The 18396-nt window shown below is 45.1% G+C and overlaps 1 protein-coding gene across 7 annotated transcripts in view; it reads right to left on the bottom strand.

Moving 5' to 3' along the window:
- LOC135511116 (girdin-like) overlaps positions 1-18396 on the bottom strand; it is an 85937-nt gene that overhangs the window by 55217 nt on the left and 12324 nt on the right. For all 7 annotated transcript variants that reach the window (XM_064932670.1, XM_064932669.1, XM_064932664.1 and 4 more), the window contains exon 3: positions 11676-11784. In XM_064932670.1, coding sequence (XP_064788742.1) covers positions 11676-11784 — 109 coding nt within the window. The remainder of the gene's footprint in view (positions 1-11675; positions 11785-18396) is intronic.

The raw sequence follows: 18396 nt of genomic DNA, 5'->3' as shown, positions 1-18396 counted from the left end.
CAACCCTCCCAACGTTAGATGACCTGCCCCAAACCCCGCAACGCTAGGTTACCTGCCCCAACCCTAGGTAACCTGCTCCACCCCCCCAACGTTAGGTTACCTGCCCCAATCCTCCCAACGTTAGGTTACCTGCCCCAACCCCCCCAACGCTAGGCTACCTGCCCCAACCCCCCCAACGCTAGGCAACCTGCCCCAACCCTAGGTAACCTGCTCCACACCCACCAACGTTAGGTTACCTGCCCCAATCCTCCCAACGTTAGGTTACTTGTCCCAACCCTAGGTAACCTGCTCCACCCCCCCAACGTTAGTTTACCTGCCCCAATCCTCCCAACGTTAGGTTACCTGCCCCAACCCCCCAACGCTAGGCTACCTGCCCCAACCCCCCCCAACGCTAGGCTACCTGCCCCAACCCCCCAACGCTAGGCAACCTGCTCCAATAACGTTAGGCAACCTGCCCCAACCCCCACAACGTTAGGTTACCTGCCCCAACCCCCTCAATGCTAGGCAACCTGCCCCAACGCTAGGCTACCTGCCCCAAACTCCCCAACGCTAGGCAACCTGCCCCAACCCCCCAACGCCAGGCTACCTGCCCCAACCCCCCAACGTTAGGTTACCTCGCCCAACCCCCCAATGCTAGGCAACCTGCCCCAACCCTCCAACGTTAGATTACCTTGCCCAACCCCCCCAACGCTAGGCAACCTGCCCCAACCCCCCAATGCCAGGCAGCCTGCCCCAACCTTAGGCTACCTGCCCCAACCCCCCAACGTTAGGTTACCTGCCCCAACCCCCCAACGTTAGGTTACCTGCCCCAACCCCCCCAATGTTAGGTTACCTGCCCCAACGTTCTTAGCCTAGTGGCTACTTTTTCCTGATAGACTAGGCCCTACTTTCTTTTTAAAGTATCTGTGACCAATAGATGCATATCTGTATTCCCAGTCACGTGAAATCCATAGATTTGCTTATGAGACAGTGTGCTCTGCTGACACAATAAAACTGCTTGCTGACATCTTCTGTCCTGCTGATTTACCTTTCTAATACAGTTGCTGCCATATGCTTTAAGATGCTAACAGACAGGCCGCGGTAAGCAACCAAGGTCTCTCATTGATTTCAATGAGTAGGGTGGCAAAACGCAAGCAGTTTTGCAAGCTCCACGGTTTGTGGTGCTCGCTCCGCTAGCTCGGCGCTCGGGGCACCAAAAGATGCATGGTTGACCAATGAGCATTGTTCATCTTGTCAACCAATCAAACAATGTATTAATGACAACATTCGAGCTGACAACAACCGGGACTGCTGGTCTCACAGTAGGCAGATTTTCTCATGGTTCAATTGTCATTTAGCGTGGCCCAATCGGCACTTTAATGCTAATCTACCTACTCCCTTTTCTTCCTCAGCGGGGCTGGACTGGGCTGGGCATCAACACAGTGTGCCCTGGCTGTGTGGATCCTCAGCCCCAGGAACCAGCTGTAGGAAGGGATGGAAGGAGAGAGGGAGGAGACTGCTGTGTTTCTGTCTCTGTCTGTCGAAGCAGCCCATTCAAACAGGGGTGCAATTGTGCAGCAGAGTGAGAGTGCGCCTGTGTGTGTGTTGGAGAGGAGGAAGAGAAGAGGGGGAAGATGGTTGCTTGCTTAAGAACTTGGAATGCTTGAATCACAAGCATTCTGAATTAGCACTCAGAGTTGGTTACCATAGCAACGACAACGGGGTTTATTCTCCCCAGCCTGTGAATCTTCGCTGGGTGTCTCTCTCGTTTGCACACATGTGCGTATGCACACACTTCTGGGCATAGCACTGCAGACTTCAATCCTCTACTGTACAGTACAAACATGCTGTGAATATGAATCTGCAGATGGGCTTAAGCTGTTCAGACAGCAGAAGAAGACACACAGAGTGGGGAAAGAGAGAGAGTGGCGAAAGAGAGAGAGTGGGGAAAGAGGGGAGAGCAAGGAAAGAGGGGGAGAGCAGGGAAAGAGGGGGAGAGCGGGGAAAGAGGGGGAGAGTGGGGAAAGAGAGAGAGTGGGGAAAGAGGGGGAGAGCGGGGAAAGAGGGGGAGAGTGGGGAAAGAGGGGGAGAGTGGGGAAAGAGAGAGAGTGGGGAAAGAGGGGGAGAGCGGGGAAAGAGGGGGAGAGTGGGGAAAGAGAGAGAGTGGGGAAAGAGGGGGAGAGCGGGAAAGAGGGGGAGAGCGGGGAAAGAGGGCGAGAGCGGGGAAACAGGGGGAGAGCGGGGAAACAGGGGGAGAGCGGGGAAAGAGAGAGTGTGGGGAAAGAGGGGGAGAGTGGGGAAAGAAGGCGAGAGCGGGGAAAGAGGGGGAGAGTGGGGAAAGAGAGAGAGTGGGGAAAGAGAGAGAGTGGGGAAAGAGGGGGAGAGCGGGGAAAGAGGGGGAGAGCGGGGAAAGAGGGCGAGAGCGGGGAAAGCGGGGAAAGAGGGGGAGAGTGGGGAAAGAGAGAGAGTGGGGAAAGAAGGCGAGAGCGGGGAAAGAGTGGGGAAAGAGAGAGAGTGGGGAAAGAGGGGGAGAGCGGGGAAAGAGGGGGAGAGTGGGGAAAGAGAGAGAGTGGGGAAAGAGGGGGAGAGCGGGGAAAGAGGGCGAAAGCGGGGAAAGAGGGGGAGAGTGGAGAAAGAGAGAGTGTGGGGAAAGAGGGGGAGAGTGGGGAAAGAGAGAGAGTGGGGAAAGAGAGAGAGTGGGGAAAGAGAGAGAGTGGGGAAAGAGGAGGAGAGCGGGGAAAGAGGGGGAGAGTGGGGAAAGAGGAGGAGAGCGGGGAAAGAGAGAGTGCGGGGAAAGAGTGAGTGCGGGGAAAGAGAGAGAGCGGGGAAAGAGAGAGTGTGGGGAAAGAGGGGGAGAGTGGGGAAAGAGAGAGAGTGGGGAAAGAGGGGGAGAGTGGGGAAAGAGAGAGTGGGGAAAGAGGGGGAGAGTGGGGAAAGAGGGGAAAGAGGAGGAGAGCGGGGAAAGAGAGAGAGTGGGGAAAGAGGGGGAGAGTGGGGAAAGAGAGAGAGTGGGGAAAGAGGAGGAGAGCGGGGAAAGAGGGGAAAGAGGAGGAGAGCGGGGAAAGAGAGAGAGTGGGGAAAGAGGGGGAGAGTGGGGAAAGAGAGAGAGTGGGGAAAGAGGGGGAGAGAGGGGAAAGAGAGAGAGTGGGGAAAGAGGAGGAGAGCGGGGAAAGAGGGGGAGAGTGGGGAAAGAGGAGGAGAGCGGGGAAAGAGAGAGTGGGGAAAGAGAGAGAGTGGGGAAAGAGAGAGAGTGGGGAAAGAGGGGGAGAGCGGGGAAAGAGGGGGAGAGCGGGGGAGAGCGGGGAAAGAGGGGGAGAGTGGGGAAAGAGAGAGAGTGGGGAAAGAGGGGGTGAGGCTGCAACTCCAGAAAGCAACACAATGGAAACAAGCTGCACCACAGCAGCCTTCCTCTTTCTCACCTGAGCACCGGCTAGTTAGTTACACACCATAGTCTCACACCACTTAACACCATGCGTGACAGATCTGTATCGTGTTAAATTAATGCAAGAAAAGATATCCTAATGTTGAGGATTTCAAAAAAAGCAGGAGCATAATGAAAACCTTTAGACTGTATTGTAGGTCTGATTCAGAGTTGAGATAAGCGTACACAACTTAAATAATTATGTAATTGAATGAGTTCAGCGCAAATAATTCAGAATACCTCCCGGTGTGAATAGTGACATAAAACATGGTCTCTACTGTGCCTGGTTACATCAGATCGGCTAATGTAACAATTCAATCCTGGCCCAAGGTTACTGTAATTTCCAAAAGATCATAGATTTAGTGCCGATTTGGATAAATGACAGACCTCTCATCACTGCATCCATGTAATTATGCCTGCTGTCTCATTCACTAGGAGCATCAGCTGACCAAATGACCCCAGGGGTCAGACAGTCAAGGACCTAGCCTGGTGGAGGCACCTCCACTGGCACAAGCTCAGCCCACACTCCCCTCCCGTAGGGTCTGAAACCTGCCCTACCACTCACAGAGACAGGTATCTTCTGGCAGGTGCCAACAGTGCCCCGCCCCTCTTACAAAATCAAGCTCTGTTCTCTCGACTTTAATCTAAATGAAGGTTGAAATGTGCTGCTCTTCCATGCATGCTTAATAAGACAACCTAAGTCTAAGTCTCTGAAGTGGCTATAATGTTATGAGATCACTTACTAGATAGAAATAGTGGTGTAGGTCAAGGTTCTAGAGTACCGGACTCGGGTCATTCTTGGCTAAATTAAAACACTTCTGTACTAAAGCAGGTTATGGGGATGGATCACTTACTCTCTGTCAAAAAAAGGCCTCTCTCTGTAGGGGTTTCATTTTAGCCAGCCTCTCAACTGATTATGTGAGGATCAGGATGTTGCGAAAGGGTGCAGTTTGAGTGTCAACAGAGTGTACTCCTGGCAGTTTGAGTGTTAACAGAGAGTACTCCTGGCAGTTTGAGTGTTAACAGAGAGTACTCCTGGCAGTTTGAGTGTTAACAGAGAGTACTCCTGGCAGTTTGAGTGTTAACAGAGAGTACTCCTGGCAGTTTGAGTGTTAACAGAGAGTACTCCTGGCAGTTTGAGTGTTAACAGAGAGTACTCCTGGCAGTTTGAGTGTTAACAGAGAGTACTCCTGGCAGTTTGAGTGTTAACAGAGAGTACTCCTGGCAGTTTGAGTGTTAACAGAGAGTACTCCTGGCAGTTTGAGTGTTAACAGAGAGTACTCCTGGCAGTTTGAGTGTTAAGTGTTAACAGAGAGTACTCCTGGCAGTTTGAGTGTTAACAGAGAGTACTCCTGGCAGTTTGAGTGTTAACAGAGAGTACTCCTGCCAGTTTGAGTGTTAACAGAGTGTACTCCTGGCAGTTTGAGTGTTAACAGAGAGTACTCCTGGCAGTTTGAGTGTTAACAGAGAGTACTCCTGCCAGTTTGAGTGTTAACAGAGAGTACTCCTGGCAGTTTGAGTGTTAACAGAGAGTACTCCTGCCAGTTTGAGTGTTAACAGAGAGTACTCCTGGCAGTTTGAGTGTTAACAGAGAGTACTCCTGCCAGTTTGAGTGTTAACAGAGAGTACTCCTGGCAGTTTGAGTGTTAACAGAGAGTACTCCTGCCAGTTTGAGTGTTAACAGAGAGTACTCCTGCCAGATTGAGTGTCAACAGAGAGTACTCCTGGCAGATTGAGTGTCAACAGAGAGTACTCCTGCCAGTTTGAGTGTTAACAGAGAGTACTCCTGGCAGTTTGAGTGTTAACAGAGAGTACTCCTGCCAGTTTGAGTGTCAACAGAGAGTACTCCTGGCAGTTTGAGTGTTAACAGAGAGTACTCCTGCCAGTTTGAGTGTTAACAGAGAGTACTCCTGCCAGTTTGAGTGTCAACAGAGAGTACTCCTGGCAGTTTGAGTGTCAACAGAGAGTACTCCTGGCAGTTTGAGTGTCAACAGAGAGTACTCCTGGCAGTTTGAGTGTCAACAGAGAGTACTCCTGGCAGTTTGAGTGTTAACAGAGAGTACTCCTGGCAGTTTGAGTGTTGACAGAGAGTACTCCTGCCAGTTTGAGTGTTAACAGAGAGTACTCCTGCCAGTTTGAGTGTTAACAGAGAGTAGTCCTGCCAGATTGAGTGTTAACAGAGAGTACTCCTGCCAGTTTGAGTGTTAACAGAGAGTACTCCTGGCAGTTTGAGTGTTAACAGAGAGTACCCCTGCCAGTTTGAGTGTTAACAGAGAGTACTCCTGCCAGTTTGAGTGTTAACAGAGAGTACTCCTGGCAGTTTGAGTGTTAACAGAGAGTACTCCTGCCAGTTTGAGTGTTAACAGAGAGTACTCCTGGCAGTTTGAGTGTTAACAGAGAGTACTCCTGCCAGTTTGAGTGTTAACAGAGAGTACTCCTGCCAGTTTGAGTGTTAACAGAGAGTACTCCTGCCAGTTTGAGTGTTAACAGAGTACTCCAGGCCTGCTAGAGATCTGGTGGTGCTCAACGAGGGTGGTTTGTTAGGCTATATATTAGGGGGCAGTACTGATGATAGATCATACAATTATAATTTCTCTGAACACGGTGAGGTCACTGAGACCATCTCTTTTTAGATGGATGAACATGATGCCATGAGCTGTAAAATCCAACTCTACTAAGCCATAAAAATCACATTGTCTATACTTTCCTACTGTCTAGACTGGTGTGTATATATATATATATATATATATATATATATATACACATACAGGGGCTGCAGAGTAGAATCTAGCTTCAATCATATCTTTATGGCAACCCAGGACAACATTGAGGCCGTTGGGGATGATGCGTGTTTACTAGCTATGTGCACAGCTCTGACATCAACCGGACATTTAGGTTTAGCATGTGAGATTAGCCTCAAGCCACAAGCAGGCCTACATGCCCTAATAAACTGGATTCACTCATGTTTCAGATGTTAGGGTCATGGAAGAAATCCCTTACGGATTACGAGATTCCCAAATGAAATAAATGTTGTGGATTGCCGATGATGGTGATGATTCAAAGAAAGAAAAACAACCTCCAGCTTGAAGCTTTCGCATAACAACACACATCACACACACATTCCTTTAAATCTTTCCATGATGAAGTCCAAGACAAAAACAACAACATCCACCTGAGGCTATGCTCTAGACATCTCAGCCCTCTGGCCCACAGTCTTTGTGTAGGTCTGCCAGCCATAACCGAGAGGGGAACAGTCTCCCTGAGCCTCTAAAACAAGCTCCACTACTCTGGGGCTCAGAATAGACACATGCAGCATTAAAGCCTCATATGTGGATGATTATTTAACGTTTGGATGATAGCAAATAGGATCTGGGCTATGAGTGTGCCATCCCCTCTTTAATGGCTTCTAAACTGGGCATGGGGTGGGGTCACATGATGCATGAGGCTCAGTTCCCCGAGGACCAGGCCCTGTGTGTGAATGGAGCTCTGTTCCCCTTAACGCAGTGAAAACAAAACGAGCGACTGCCTTCACAACACACCCCAAAGCAAAGCAGTGCTAAAGGGCGACATAACACAGGCCCACTCTTCAATTCATATCGATACTGAAAAGTGTAGGCCTATAAGTCATGTCTGTTTTTGAGCTTGACGTGATGCTACACACATGGAACATGTTTGGCTGGCGAGAGCTCCAAACAGCTCTGGACTGTATGCGTGCCAACCCGAGACCACCAAATGAAAAAGTGTTCTAACATTCATTTGGATTGAGTAGCCTAGAAGAGAGGCCTTAACAGGACTAATCTCAACAATACTAGCAAACCCAAAATGACTAAGTATCATTACTAGGAAACTAAAAATGCAATAAATCCCAACATCCTCTCCACATTATCGCTTAAAATGCAGCTTGGAATGTTTGTAAAATGACTAATTCCAGTGTGAAATAGAGTTAACAGGTTAGATCTCCAAAGCGCCTTCTGGTCCATCACAGACTTGATGAATCACCAGACAGTGATTCAGTGAACTGGTGAGGATCACAGCTTCACAGTGGAATTCAGTGGAATGGTGAGGATCACAGCTTCACAGTGGAATTCAGTGGAATGGTGAGGATCACAGCTTCACAGTGGAATTCAGTGAACTGGTGAGGATCACAGCTTCACAGTAGAATTCACTGGACTGGTGAGGATCACAGCTTCACAGTGGAATTCAGTAGACCTGTGAGCGATGCATCCACCAATGATTACCTCATGCCCTGATCCCAGTGACCAAAGCCTAGCTGAAGAAGGTATGATGTAATGCTGAGTGATGAAGATCCTGAAAGAACATGACAAAGAATGAATAGCCTACTTCATAAATAAAAAGTTATGCAATTTTAAAGTGAAAATCTCATGCACTCTTAGCATAACACTACAAAGTCATACCTAGGAAAGTGTTGGCAACTGGGCTCTAATCAATCAATCCTTCTGACAGAAACAACTCATGAGTATTGCTTCTTCCTACAAAACACCACCACAATACAGCATCGTACTGTAGTAACACCCTCTCCACGCCAACAACAGAACCCCCAACAGGCTATTACCTTCCTATTTCATCGAGTGACTAGCGCCTACACATATTTAAGCAGCAGTGTGTCTAGACAGTCTATAAGTGCAATAGCAGAAACATTGGGACACATGGTATATACATGAGAGAGCTGACACTGTAAAAAACATATGAGGGAGAGGGGGGGGGGTAATCCCAGAGGAGTGGAGGTCTATAGCCTGACGCCGGAAGACTTTGAGGTGAGTCAGCATGATCAGTAACTCAATAATGTTCCTCCTACCCTGATATTAAAGAGTGAAGCTACACTGCAGAAGCTTGACAGACAAAGCAATACCAAGCTACACACACTAGTACATCACCACCATATCTGCTCTGCTGCCATGTGCTCACTATAGATGCTGCGGTTAACTCCCTTAAATAGAAGCTAGAGAATTGATAACATTTCTAACATGTCCATCTGGAACGTGTGAGATTCAAATGGATAAATGAAAAGGCAGGAAAAGGAACAACTGGTACCAGAGCAAAGAAAACCAAATCCATTTTTCAATGTGTCAATAACCAAGCGCATTTTTCTAGACTTTGAACAGCCGCAGAGGATGTGAATGGTGAATGATTGGGACCCGGTATGTTAATATATATACAAAAAATATATGAAAATGTATGCACTCACTACTGTAAGTCACTCTGGATAAGTGTGTCTGCTAAATGTAAATCATTTGGTGGGTGCTAATTTTGTCCTAATATTATTTGCATATCCTAACTCCCCCTGAGACACCCTCGGAGAGTGGGGTTACGGCCAGGGTCTGCCATTATCAATGGCAACCCTGGAGCAATTAGGGATAAGTTCCTTGCTCAAGGGCACAGACAGATTTTTCACCTTGTCGGCTCTGGAACTTGATCTAGCGGCCTTTCAGTTACTCACCCACCGCTCTAACCGATAGGCTATCGGCCACCCATCCACTAGCCTGGCTTAGATTCAACCAGGCCCACCAGTCATTCAGGTTGATAACTAGCAGCACTGAAGAACCAAGGTGAACCTTAGCCAGGGCAGAGATAACAACTTAAGGCTGGATAGTAGGTAATCCAGAGCCTAGGAATAAGAAGTATGTGCTGAAGGTGGCTTCAAGCCAATGCCTCACTAAGATGTCAAGGGGTCTGTTGACCGGCAATTGACCTTTAATCTGAGCTAATGTCTTTACACTCTGCTTCTAGACACATCATTCAAGATCGTACGGCTGAGCTGTTCTTGTTACAGCGGACGATTACTGGTGTTCTCTAATCAGTGAGAAAAGTGACACCAGAAAAAGACAAGCAGTGTTTGCTGACAGCCCACTCTGATCTACTAGTCAACAACTGTTGTCATCCACACCAAAGGCCAGCCATCCATCCAATCTCAACCCTTGATGAAAGTGAATGAGGTAGTAATGAAGTGGATCTCAAACTGACAAGGCTCTGCTCATGTCTACTCCAACACCAAAACAACGCCACACAAAGGGAAAATGTTGTCCACACAAAAGGAAAATGCCAAGGCGTTTCCAGTTAACTGGGTAGTTGTGGGAGCTAAAGCTTCTCAACGACCATTGAGAGACTTGCTAGAAAAGGGCAGGAGGAACAGTGGGGGCTTCTAATGGACACCGGGCTGAATATATATATAATGAATCACGAGGTTAACACAAAGGCAGGGAGGGCCAAGAAAAGACTGATGACACCCACCCTAGAAGCACAACACATTTATTGTTTCGTTGTGCTTGAGGCTACTGCTTCCAGCTTACATGCGACTACTAAGGGTCTTATTAAGGCTCTTGGCTCTGTGACAGATAATTTTGAAAGACATTTTGAGAGGGCCTAGCAGGGCTTTCTCAAGGCTAATGACCTGTCGATAAACAATGGCCCTGTTTCAATGAGATGTTCAAGGGATGTTTATATTGGATGTTCCAAGGTAATGGACATTCTTTCTACCCAAGTAGGACTGTTAACCAAGCTTTGACCAGAGCCTTGGCCATCATCCTACTCTTCAATATGGTATTTAGCAAATATTTGTCTTACCTTTTAATGCTGGACTGGTGGAAATGAGCCCGTAAGTAAGCATTTCAGTGTAAAGTCTACACCTGCTGTGTTCGGTGCATGTGTGTGACCAATAACATTTGATGATGAGCATTGGGCTTATTGGAATGAGACTACGTAGTAAGCATTTCACCCATAGTTCACACATGTCCTTTACGAAGCATGTGATGAATAAAATTAGATTGTATTTCAGTTGCTGCTATGAGACTTGCTGAGCTGCAGATGATTATAGAAAGACCAATGACAGAGACTTAAGTCGTAGGAAATCCTCTCTTCACTGAGACTGTGATGCTTGATAACTCCCACTCCTTCAACTCCAAGCATTCCAGCAGTTTATGTTGTGCATGCTGGATCTCGTACTACCTGATCATCATTCAGAGTGCCAACACACACTGAGACGACCAATTATCTCTTCCAGCAGCAACGCCTTCAGCAGAAACACCAAATTATCATGGCTGAAATTCTTTGTTGCCTTCTATGTGAAGTACTAAGTGTGTTCCCTCTTGACTGCGAGGTTGGCAAAAAGCTGCTGGACAGATGTACTGACTGCTAGATAAGCTTTCCATGCTAGAGGTATCACTACAGACCCTGGTTCAATTCCAGGCTGTATCACAACCGGCTGTGATTGGGAGACCCACAGGGCTTCGCAAAATTGGCCCAGCGTCGTCCGGGTTAGGGATTGGCAAGGGTAGGCCTTCACTGTAAATAAGAATTTGTTCTTAACTGACTTGCCTCTCACTCAACATCAACAAAACAAAGGAGATGAGCAGGGACTTCAGGAAACAGCAGAGGGAGCACCCCCCTTTCCACATCGACCGGACAGCAGTGGAGAAGGTGGAAAGTTTGGAAGTTCCTTGGCGTAAAAAGGTTAAATAAAAAATACATGTAGGATATTAAGACCAAAGCCCCTCCCCTCTGCAATCATGGCATATACCAGATCGTCAGCAGGAAGCCCCCCCTTCCCTCTGTCCATCAGATTAATTGGAAGTCTCTCATTACTTGAGCAGAATGGAAATGATTAACTGTGCTCTGAGATTACTCTCACATGCAAGAACATGATATGATCTAATGCAGTAAAAACCTCAGCTGAGCAGCAAAACAGAGACACTACAGGCAGACAGCTTTTAAAGTTACTATAGTGGGGAAGTAACTCCTAATTTTGTGTCCATTTTAATACTGTTCGGAGCCTTCACAAAACTGAAGCCAAAATACATCCCGGATCTTCATTAGTGAAAGCGTGAGACCCACATCAGTGTTTCAGCTCTAAACCTTTGACTGGCTGCATGCTGCTCCCGTCCATTTATAGAATCCTCTGTTACATCTGGATGGAGGTCCCTGTCCCACATCACACCAACCACAGACATCTTCAAATATGTGTGTTTATACTTATTTTCCAATGTGTGTGTGTGTTTATAGGGTAGTTTAAATGTAAGTGTGTGGTGTGTGTGTGTGTGTGTGTGTGTGTGTGTGTGTGTGTGTGTGTGTGTGTACGTACATCCAAGGCAGTCTCCACTGAAACTTGTCTTGCTGACAAACCTCAGAGACAAATACGTCATTGATCCCAAATAGCTAGGAGACACATGGTTTCAACAGCTCAGCACAACGAACCAGACCTCAGCACCAGATGCACTCTATCATTTTTCCATTAGAGCTTCAGGGTTCACTGTACACTCACCTGGTAATAGGACTTGATCTGTCGGATCAAGATGGAGAGGTTTTGTATGCGCAGTGTTGAGTCATTGTTCACTTTCTTGTTGGTTCTTTGAACAGTGGCTTTAGGATTTCTATGGGGAAGAAACAGATGAGAATAACAGCAGAGATGAGACAAATCCATTTGGAACTGTAAATTGTGCTGTCTGTCACTCAGTCAAATGCTGCATTAGCAATACCGTGATAAGTGAGTCAGTAACCAGGTTGCCATCCAACCTTTTTTTGCAAGTATACTGAACAAAAATCGAAAATGCAACAAGCAACAATTTCAAAAATTCATATAAGGAAATCAGTCAATTAGAATAAATAAATTAGGATTCTAATCTATCGATTTCACATGACTGGGAATACAGATATGCATCTGTTGGTAACAAATACCTTAAAAGGAACGTAGGGGCGTGGATCAGAAAACCAGTCAGTATCTGGTGTGACCACCATTTGCCACATCTCCTTCATACACGTCCATCCAGAGCATCCCAAACATGCCCAATGGGTGACATGTCCAGTGAGTATTCAGGCCATAGAAGAACTGGGACATTTTCAGCTTCCAGGAATTGTGTACAGATCCTTGCGACATGTGGCCATGCATTATCATGCTGAAATATGAGGTGATGGTCGTGGATGAATGGCACGGCAATGGGCCTCAGGATCTCGTCACGCTATCTCTGTGCATTCAAATTGCCATCGATAAAATGCAATTTTGTTTCTTGTCCGTAGCTTATGCCTGCCCATAACATAACCCCACTGCCACCATTAGGCACTCTATTCACAACATTGACATCAGCAAACGCTCACCCACACAACGCCATACACGTGGTCTGCAGTTGTGAAGCTGGTTGGAAGCACTGCCAAATTCTCAAAAATTACGTTGGAGGCAGCTTATGGTAGAGAGATGAACATTAAATTCTCTGGCAACAGCTCTGGTGGACATTTCTGCAGTCAGCATGCCAATTGCATGCTCCCTCAAAACTTGAGACATTTGTAGCATTGTGTTGTGTGACAAAACTGCACATTTTAGAGTAGCCTTCTGTCCCCAGCACAAGGTGCACCTGTGCAATGATAATGCTTTTTAATCAGTTTCTTAATATGCCACACCTGTCAGGTGGATGGATTATCTTGGCAAATGAGAAATGCTCACTAACAGGGATGTAAACAAATTTGTGCACAACTTTTGAGAGAAATAAGCTTTTTGTGCATATGGAACATTTCTGGGATTTTTATTTCAGCTCATGAAACATGGGACCAACACTTTACATGTTGCGTTCATATTTTTTGTTCATTGTACATGTCGGATAAAACAAATGTCATGACAGGACTCATGGAACCGGAACATTTTTCTGGAAACTTTACAAATGTTGACAATGTGGGAGGGATCATTATGTGTCCGTAAAATGAATTATGCAATAAACTTCTTCTTTTTTTTTAAATCGGTGGAAGAAAGGCTTTTATGAGTAAATATTGATATAATAACCATCATATCGAAGTAAACCTGAAGTCACGCGATGGCGTGTGGTCCTTCCACTACGACTCAGTTTATTAGGCTGCAGATTATATCAATGATGATGAAATTCACAGGATGGGAAAAGGGCAAGTTGATGAGCTTGATGCTCCTTTCCAATAACCATTGAGGGTCTTATTCTGGTTACATGATAAATCGATGCTTGGCTGCCGTTTAAAAATAAAAAAAACTCTCACTCTTTTGTCCATAATAATTTCATCATGTAGGTTTTACATGCACTTCAGCCAGCTAGACTGCACATGCAAATACCAGAGTGGGCACACTCGCTATATAATGCCTTTTTTTAACCACAAAATGTATTTTTATGTGCCCTACGTTATCACACAAGTCAATTTAATGGAAACATCTCTGTTGGGAAAATGTGCATATGGTTTATATGCAGATTTGAGAATGTTCGCATGAAAATGTGTTGTCAATTGGATGGAATCCTAGCTAGTGTTTTAACATTGACATTTCTCATGGTTAGGTTGAGGACCCCAGTACTGACAGAGCTAGGTCTTAACTGTGTTGTTAGTCTGTGACAGTTTGCCGCAAAAACAACTTAACTTATTACTTTGAGGCAAGTGTGAGACTCAGAGGGATTCAGCGTAGAGGTCGGCCGATTATGATTTTTCAACACCGATACAGATACCGAGGACCAAAAAAGCCGATGCCGATTAATCGGACGATTTAAAAAAAAGTTTAATAATGACAATTACAACAATATTGAATTAACACTTATTTTAACTTAATATAAAACATCAATAAAATAAATTTAGCCACAAATAAATGAAACATGTTCAATTTGGTTTAAATAATGCAAAAACAAAGTGTTGGAGAAGAAAGTAATACGTGCCATGTAAAAATGTGTGCCATGTAAAATATGTGCCATGTAAAAAAGCTAACGTTTAAGTTCCTTGCTCAGAACATGAGAACATATGAAAGTTCGTGGTTCCTTTTAACATGATACTTCAATATTCCAAGGTAAGAGGTTTTAGGTTGTAGTTAATATAGTATTTATAGGACTATTTCTCTCTATACCATTTGTATTTCATATACCTTTGACTATTGGATGTTCTTATAGGCACTATAGTATTGCCAGTGTAACAGTATAGCTTCCGTCCCCCTCCTCGCCCCTACCTGGGCTCAAACCAGGAACACATCGACAACAGCCACACTTGAGGCATAGTTACCCATTTCTCCACAAAAGCCGCGACCCTTGCAGCGCAAGGGGAATAACTACTCCAAATCTAATAGCGAGTGACGTTTGAAACAGTATTAGTGCACACCCAGCTAACTTGCTAGCCATTTCCCATTGGTTACACCAGCCATTAGGCTGATAGGCTTGAAGTCATAAACAGAGCTGTGCTTGCGAAGAGCTGCTGGCAAAACGCACAAAAGTGCTGTTTGAATGAATGATTACAGGCCTGCTGCTGCTCAGTCAGACTGCTCTATCAAATCATAGACTTAATTATAACATAATAACACACAGAAATACAAGCCTTTGGTCATTAATATGATACAATCTGGAAACTATCATTTCGAAAAACAAAATGTTTATTATTTCAGTGAAATACGGAACCGTTCGGTATTTTATCTAACTGGTGGCATCTCTAAGTCTAAATATTCTTGTTACATTGCACAACCTTCAATGTATGTCATAATTGCGTAAAATTCTGGCAAATTAGTTCGCAATGAGCCAGGCAGCCCAAACTGTTGCATATACCCTGACTCTGCGTGCAATGAACGCAATAGAAATGACACAATTTCACCTGGATTAGTAGTTATAACTAGTGATTATGATTGATTGTTTTTTATAAGATAAGTTTAATGTGGGTTAGCAATTTGCCTTGGCTTCTACTGCATTCGTGTAACAGGCAGGCTACTCGTGGAGTGCAATGTTTAGAGCGTTGGACTAGTTAACTGTGCGTTTGCAAGATTGGACCCCTGAGCTGACAAGGTGAAAGTCTGTCGTTCTGCCCCTGAACAAGGCAGTTAACCCACAGTTCCTAGGCAGTCATTGAAAATAAGAATGTGTTCTTAACTAACTTGCCTAGTTAAATAAAAGGTATTAAAAAAATCGGAAATCGGCGCCCAAAAATACCGATTTCCGATTGTTATGATAACTTGAAATCGGCCCTAATTAATCGGCCATTCCGATTAATCGGTCGACTTCTAATTCAGCGTTCTAGTTCAGTCAAGGAGCACTATTGGGATGTGTTCCCCTAAGGCTAGCAGTGTGACTGCTGATGTTATCAGGAGTGTCAACCTGCGTTAACAACAGACATTCCAAACACACTGGCACGTCATATGGAGAACCGATGCTACCTAGCTAGTTCCAGCTGGCTAACTTTAGATACTAGCCATGCTAGCATATAATTACATTCCAAACCAAGGGTTGGCATTAGTGAACTACTATGCACATCCACAAATAAGAAACCACATAAATGAAGGTGAAAAACTGCATCTCCTCTTCTCCTGTACATTTGGTAGTGGTTGCGAATGTCAGCAGTGATGGATATAAACCGAGTAAATTCAATGTGGATTTACCTCACTATATCGCTATTGGATTAGCCGAATCTCCCTCGGCCGGTGAAATGGCCTCTCCCTCTGAAGGCCTCTTGTTTGCTCTTCTTTGGTAGCTAACTCAGCCGTCAATCGGTAAGTCTCTGCTCTCACTACTTGTTGTTGTGTTCTGTGGGTTCCTGCCTGTGCTAGACCAGTTGTTCTCTGGCTTACTACTTAGCTATGTCGACCGTGGTGGTGCGCTAGCTAGGCTAGCTAAAATAACAAACTTTAGCTGGCTGGCTTACTGGCTAAGATAACTGCATATACTGGTAACATTATCTGATAACTGGTTAGATGGCATTATGTATTTCCAAAACACTGGTTTACTATAATGTGCCTGTACGCTAGGTGTTGATAGCAACTGGCTGACGCAGTGCTAATGTAATGTTAGCAGGCTAGCAGGGCTAACGTTAGCAGGCTGGTTGCTTAGCATCCTTGCAAGCAGATTTCTAAGAAATTCATAAAGTATTTGCTTGTAAATTGTCTGAAAATGACATTGAAACCAGTCGTCATGTTATGTGTTTGATGTTATTTTTGTTGGGAGTTGAAATTCTAGGGAATAGGCTGGCTTGCCAGGTCTTCCGTAAAACATTTTCCGACGTGGCTTTGGTATAGTTCGGAATTCTGATCGTTTCTTTTAATAATAACTTGAAAAATAGAGGTGTAACTTCGCATTGGGACTTTTGATGCATATACTAATGCAAATCCATAAGTTACATGTGGTAACAATTTTGCTACCTACCCTTTAAATAAATCAACAGCTGAGTATTCAATCATGCATTCTAAATAATTTTGTACCATTGTTTTTAAAACGACTAGATAGCACAATTTGAGGTATTCATTGTGTCGCTACACTATATATACACACAAAGGTATGTGGAAAACATTTCAAATTAGTGGATTAGGCTATTTCAACCACAACTGTTGCTGACAGGTGTATAACATTGAGCGCACAGCCATGCAATCTCCATAGACAAACATTGGCAGTAGAATGGCCTTACTGAAGAGCACAGTGGCTTTCAACGTGGCACCGTCATAGGATGCCACCTTTCCAACAAGTCTGTTTGTGAAATTACTGCCCTACAAGAGCTGCCCCAGTCAACTCTAAGTCCTGTTATTGTGAAGTGGAAACGTCGCAAAGTGGTGGGCAACATCAGCTTTCAGAACAGGACCGCTGAGTACTGAAGCTCGTAATAATCGTCTGTCCTCAGTTGCAACACTCACTATCGAGTTCCAAACTGCCTCTGGAAGCAACGTCAGCACAATAACTGTCTGTCGGGAGATCCATGAAATTGGTTTCCATGGCTGAGCAGCCTCACACAAGCCTAAGATCTTCATGCGCAATGCCAAGCGTCGGCTGGAGTGGTGTAAAGCTCGCCGCCATTGGACTCTAGAGCTGTGGAAACGCGTCCTCTGCGGTGGCGCACAATTGGCCCAGCGTCGTCCGGGTTAGGCCGGCAGGGATATCCTTGTCTCATCGCGCACTAGCGACTCCTGTAGCGGGCCGGGCGCAGTGCACGCTGACCAGGTCGCCAGGTGTACGGTGTTTCCTCCGACACATTGGTGCGGCTGGCTTCCGGGTAGGATGTGCATTGTGTCAAGAAGCAGTGCGGCTTGGTTGGGTTGTGTTTCAGAGGACGCATGGCTCTCGACCTTCGCCTCTCCCAGGTCTGTACGGAGGTTGCAGCAATGAGACAAGACTGTAACTACTATCAATTGGATACCACGAAATTGAGGGAAAAATTAAAAGGGAAAAAAGAAAAGATTCTCAAGATCGTGCACACTAATGAGATGCAATTGAGCCCACACCACTACACTGTCTGAGCCAAGGACTACATGCTTTCTGGTAAGTTTTGATTACAATACTGGGTGGAGTGAATATATTTTATGACATACATGATTTGTTGTTAACTTGTAAATAGTAGCCTACAACAAAGTGTGTTTAAATCATTTCTAACTTGTTAACAATTTCTGCTAGTAGGTTTTTGCTACCATGTGGGTTTTAGCTTGCTTGAGCCTGCTAACTGAGGAGTGTTAATTCATTCATGGAACATGTCATTTCCATACATGTTCCATTCCTCTAGCGTCGAGCAATCCCGTATCCGGGAGTGTAATCATAGCCTCAAGCTCATTAGCATAACGCAACGTTACCTATTCATGAAAATCGCAAATGAAATGAAAGAAATATATTCACTCACAAGCTTAGCCTTTTGTTAACAACACTGTCATCTCAGATTTTCAAAATATGCTTTTCAACCATCGCTACACAAGTATTTGTGTAAGAGGTATTGATAGCTACCATAGCATTAGCCTAGCATTCATCAGGCAACATTTTCACAAAAACAAGAAAATCATTTACCTTTGAAGAACTTCAGATGTTTTGAATGAGGAGACTCTCAGTTAGATAGCAAATGTTCAGTTTTTCCAAAAAGATTATTTGTGTAGGAGAAATCGCTCCGTTTTGTTCATCACGTTTGGCTAAGAAAAAACCCTGAAAATTCAGTCATTACAACACCAAACTTTTTTCCAAATTAACTCCATAATATCGACAGAAACATGGCAAACGTTGTTTAGAATCAATCCTCAAGGTGTTTTTCACATATCTATTCGATGATAAATC

This window comes from Oncorhynchus masou, chromosome 23 (assembly GCF_036934945.1).
Source record: "Oncorhynchus masou masou isolate Uvic2021 chromosome 23, UVic_Omas_1.1, whole genome shotgun sequence".
In the NCBI taxonomy this organism is placed as follows: domain Eukaryota; kingdom Metazoa; phylum Chordata; class Actinopteri; order Salmoniformes; family Salmonidae; genus Oncorhynchus; species Oncorhynchus masou.
Note: the sequence above shows the minus strand (reverse complement) of the source record. Positions and strands in the feature narration are given on the sequence as shown.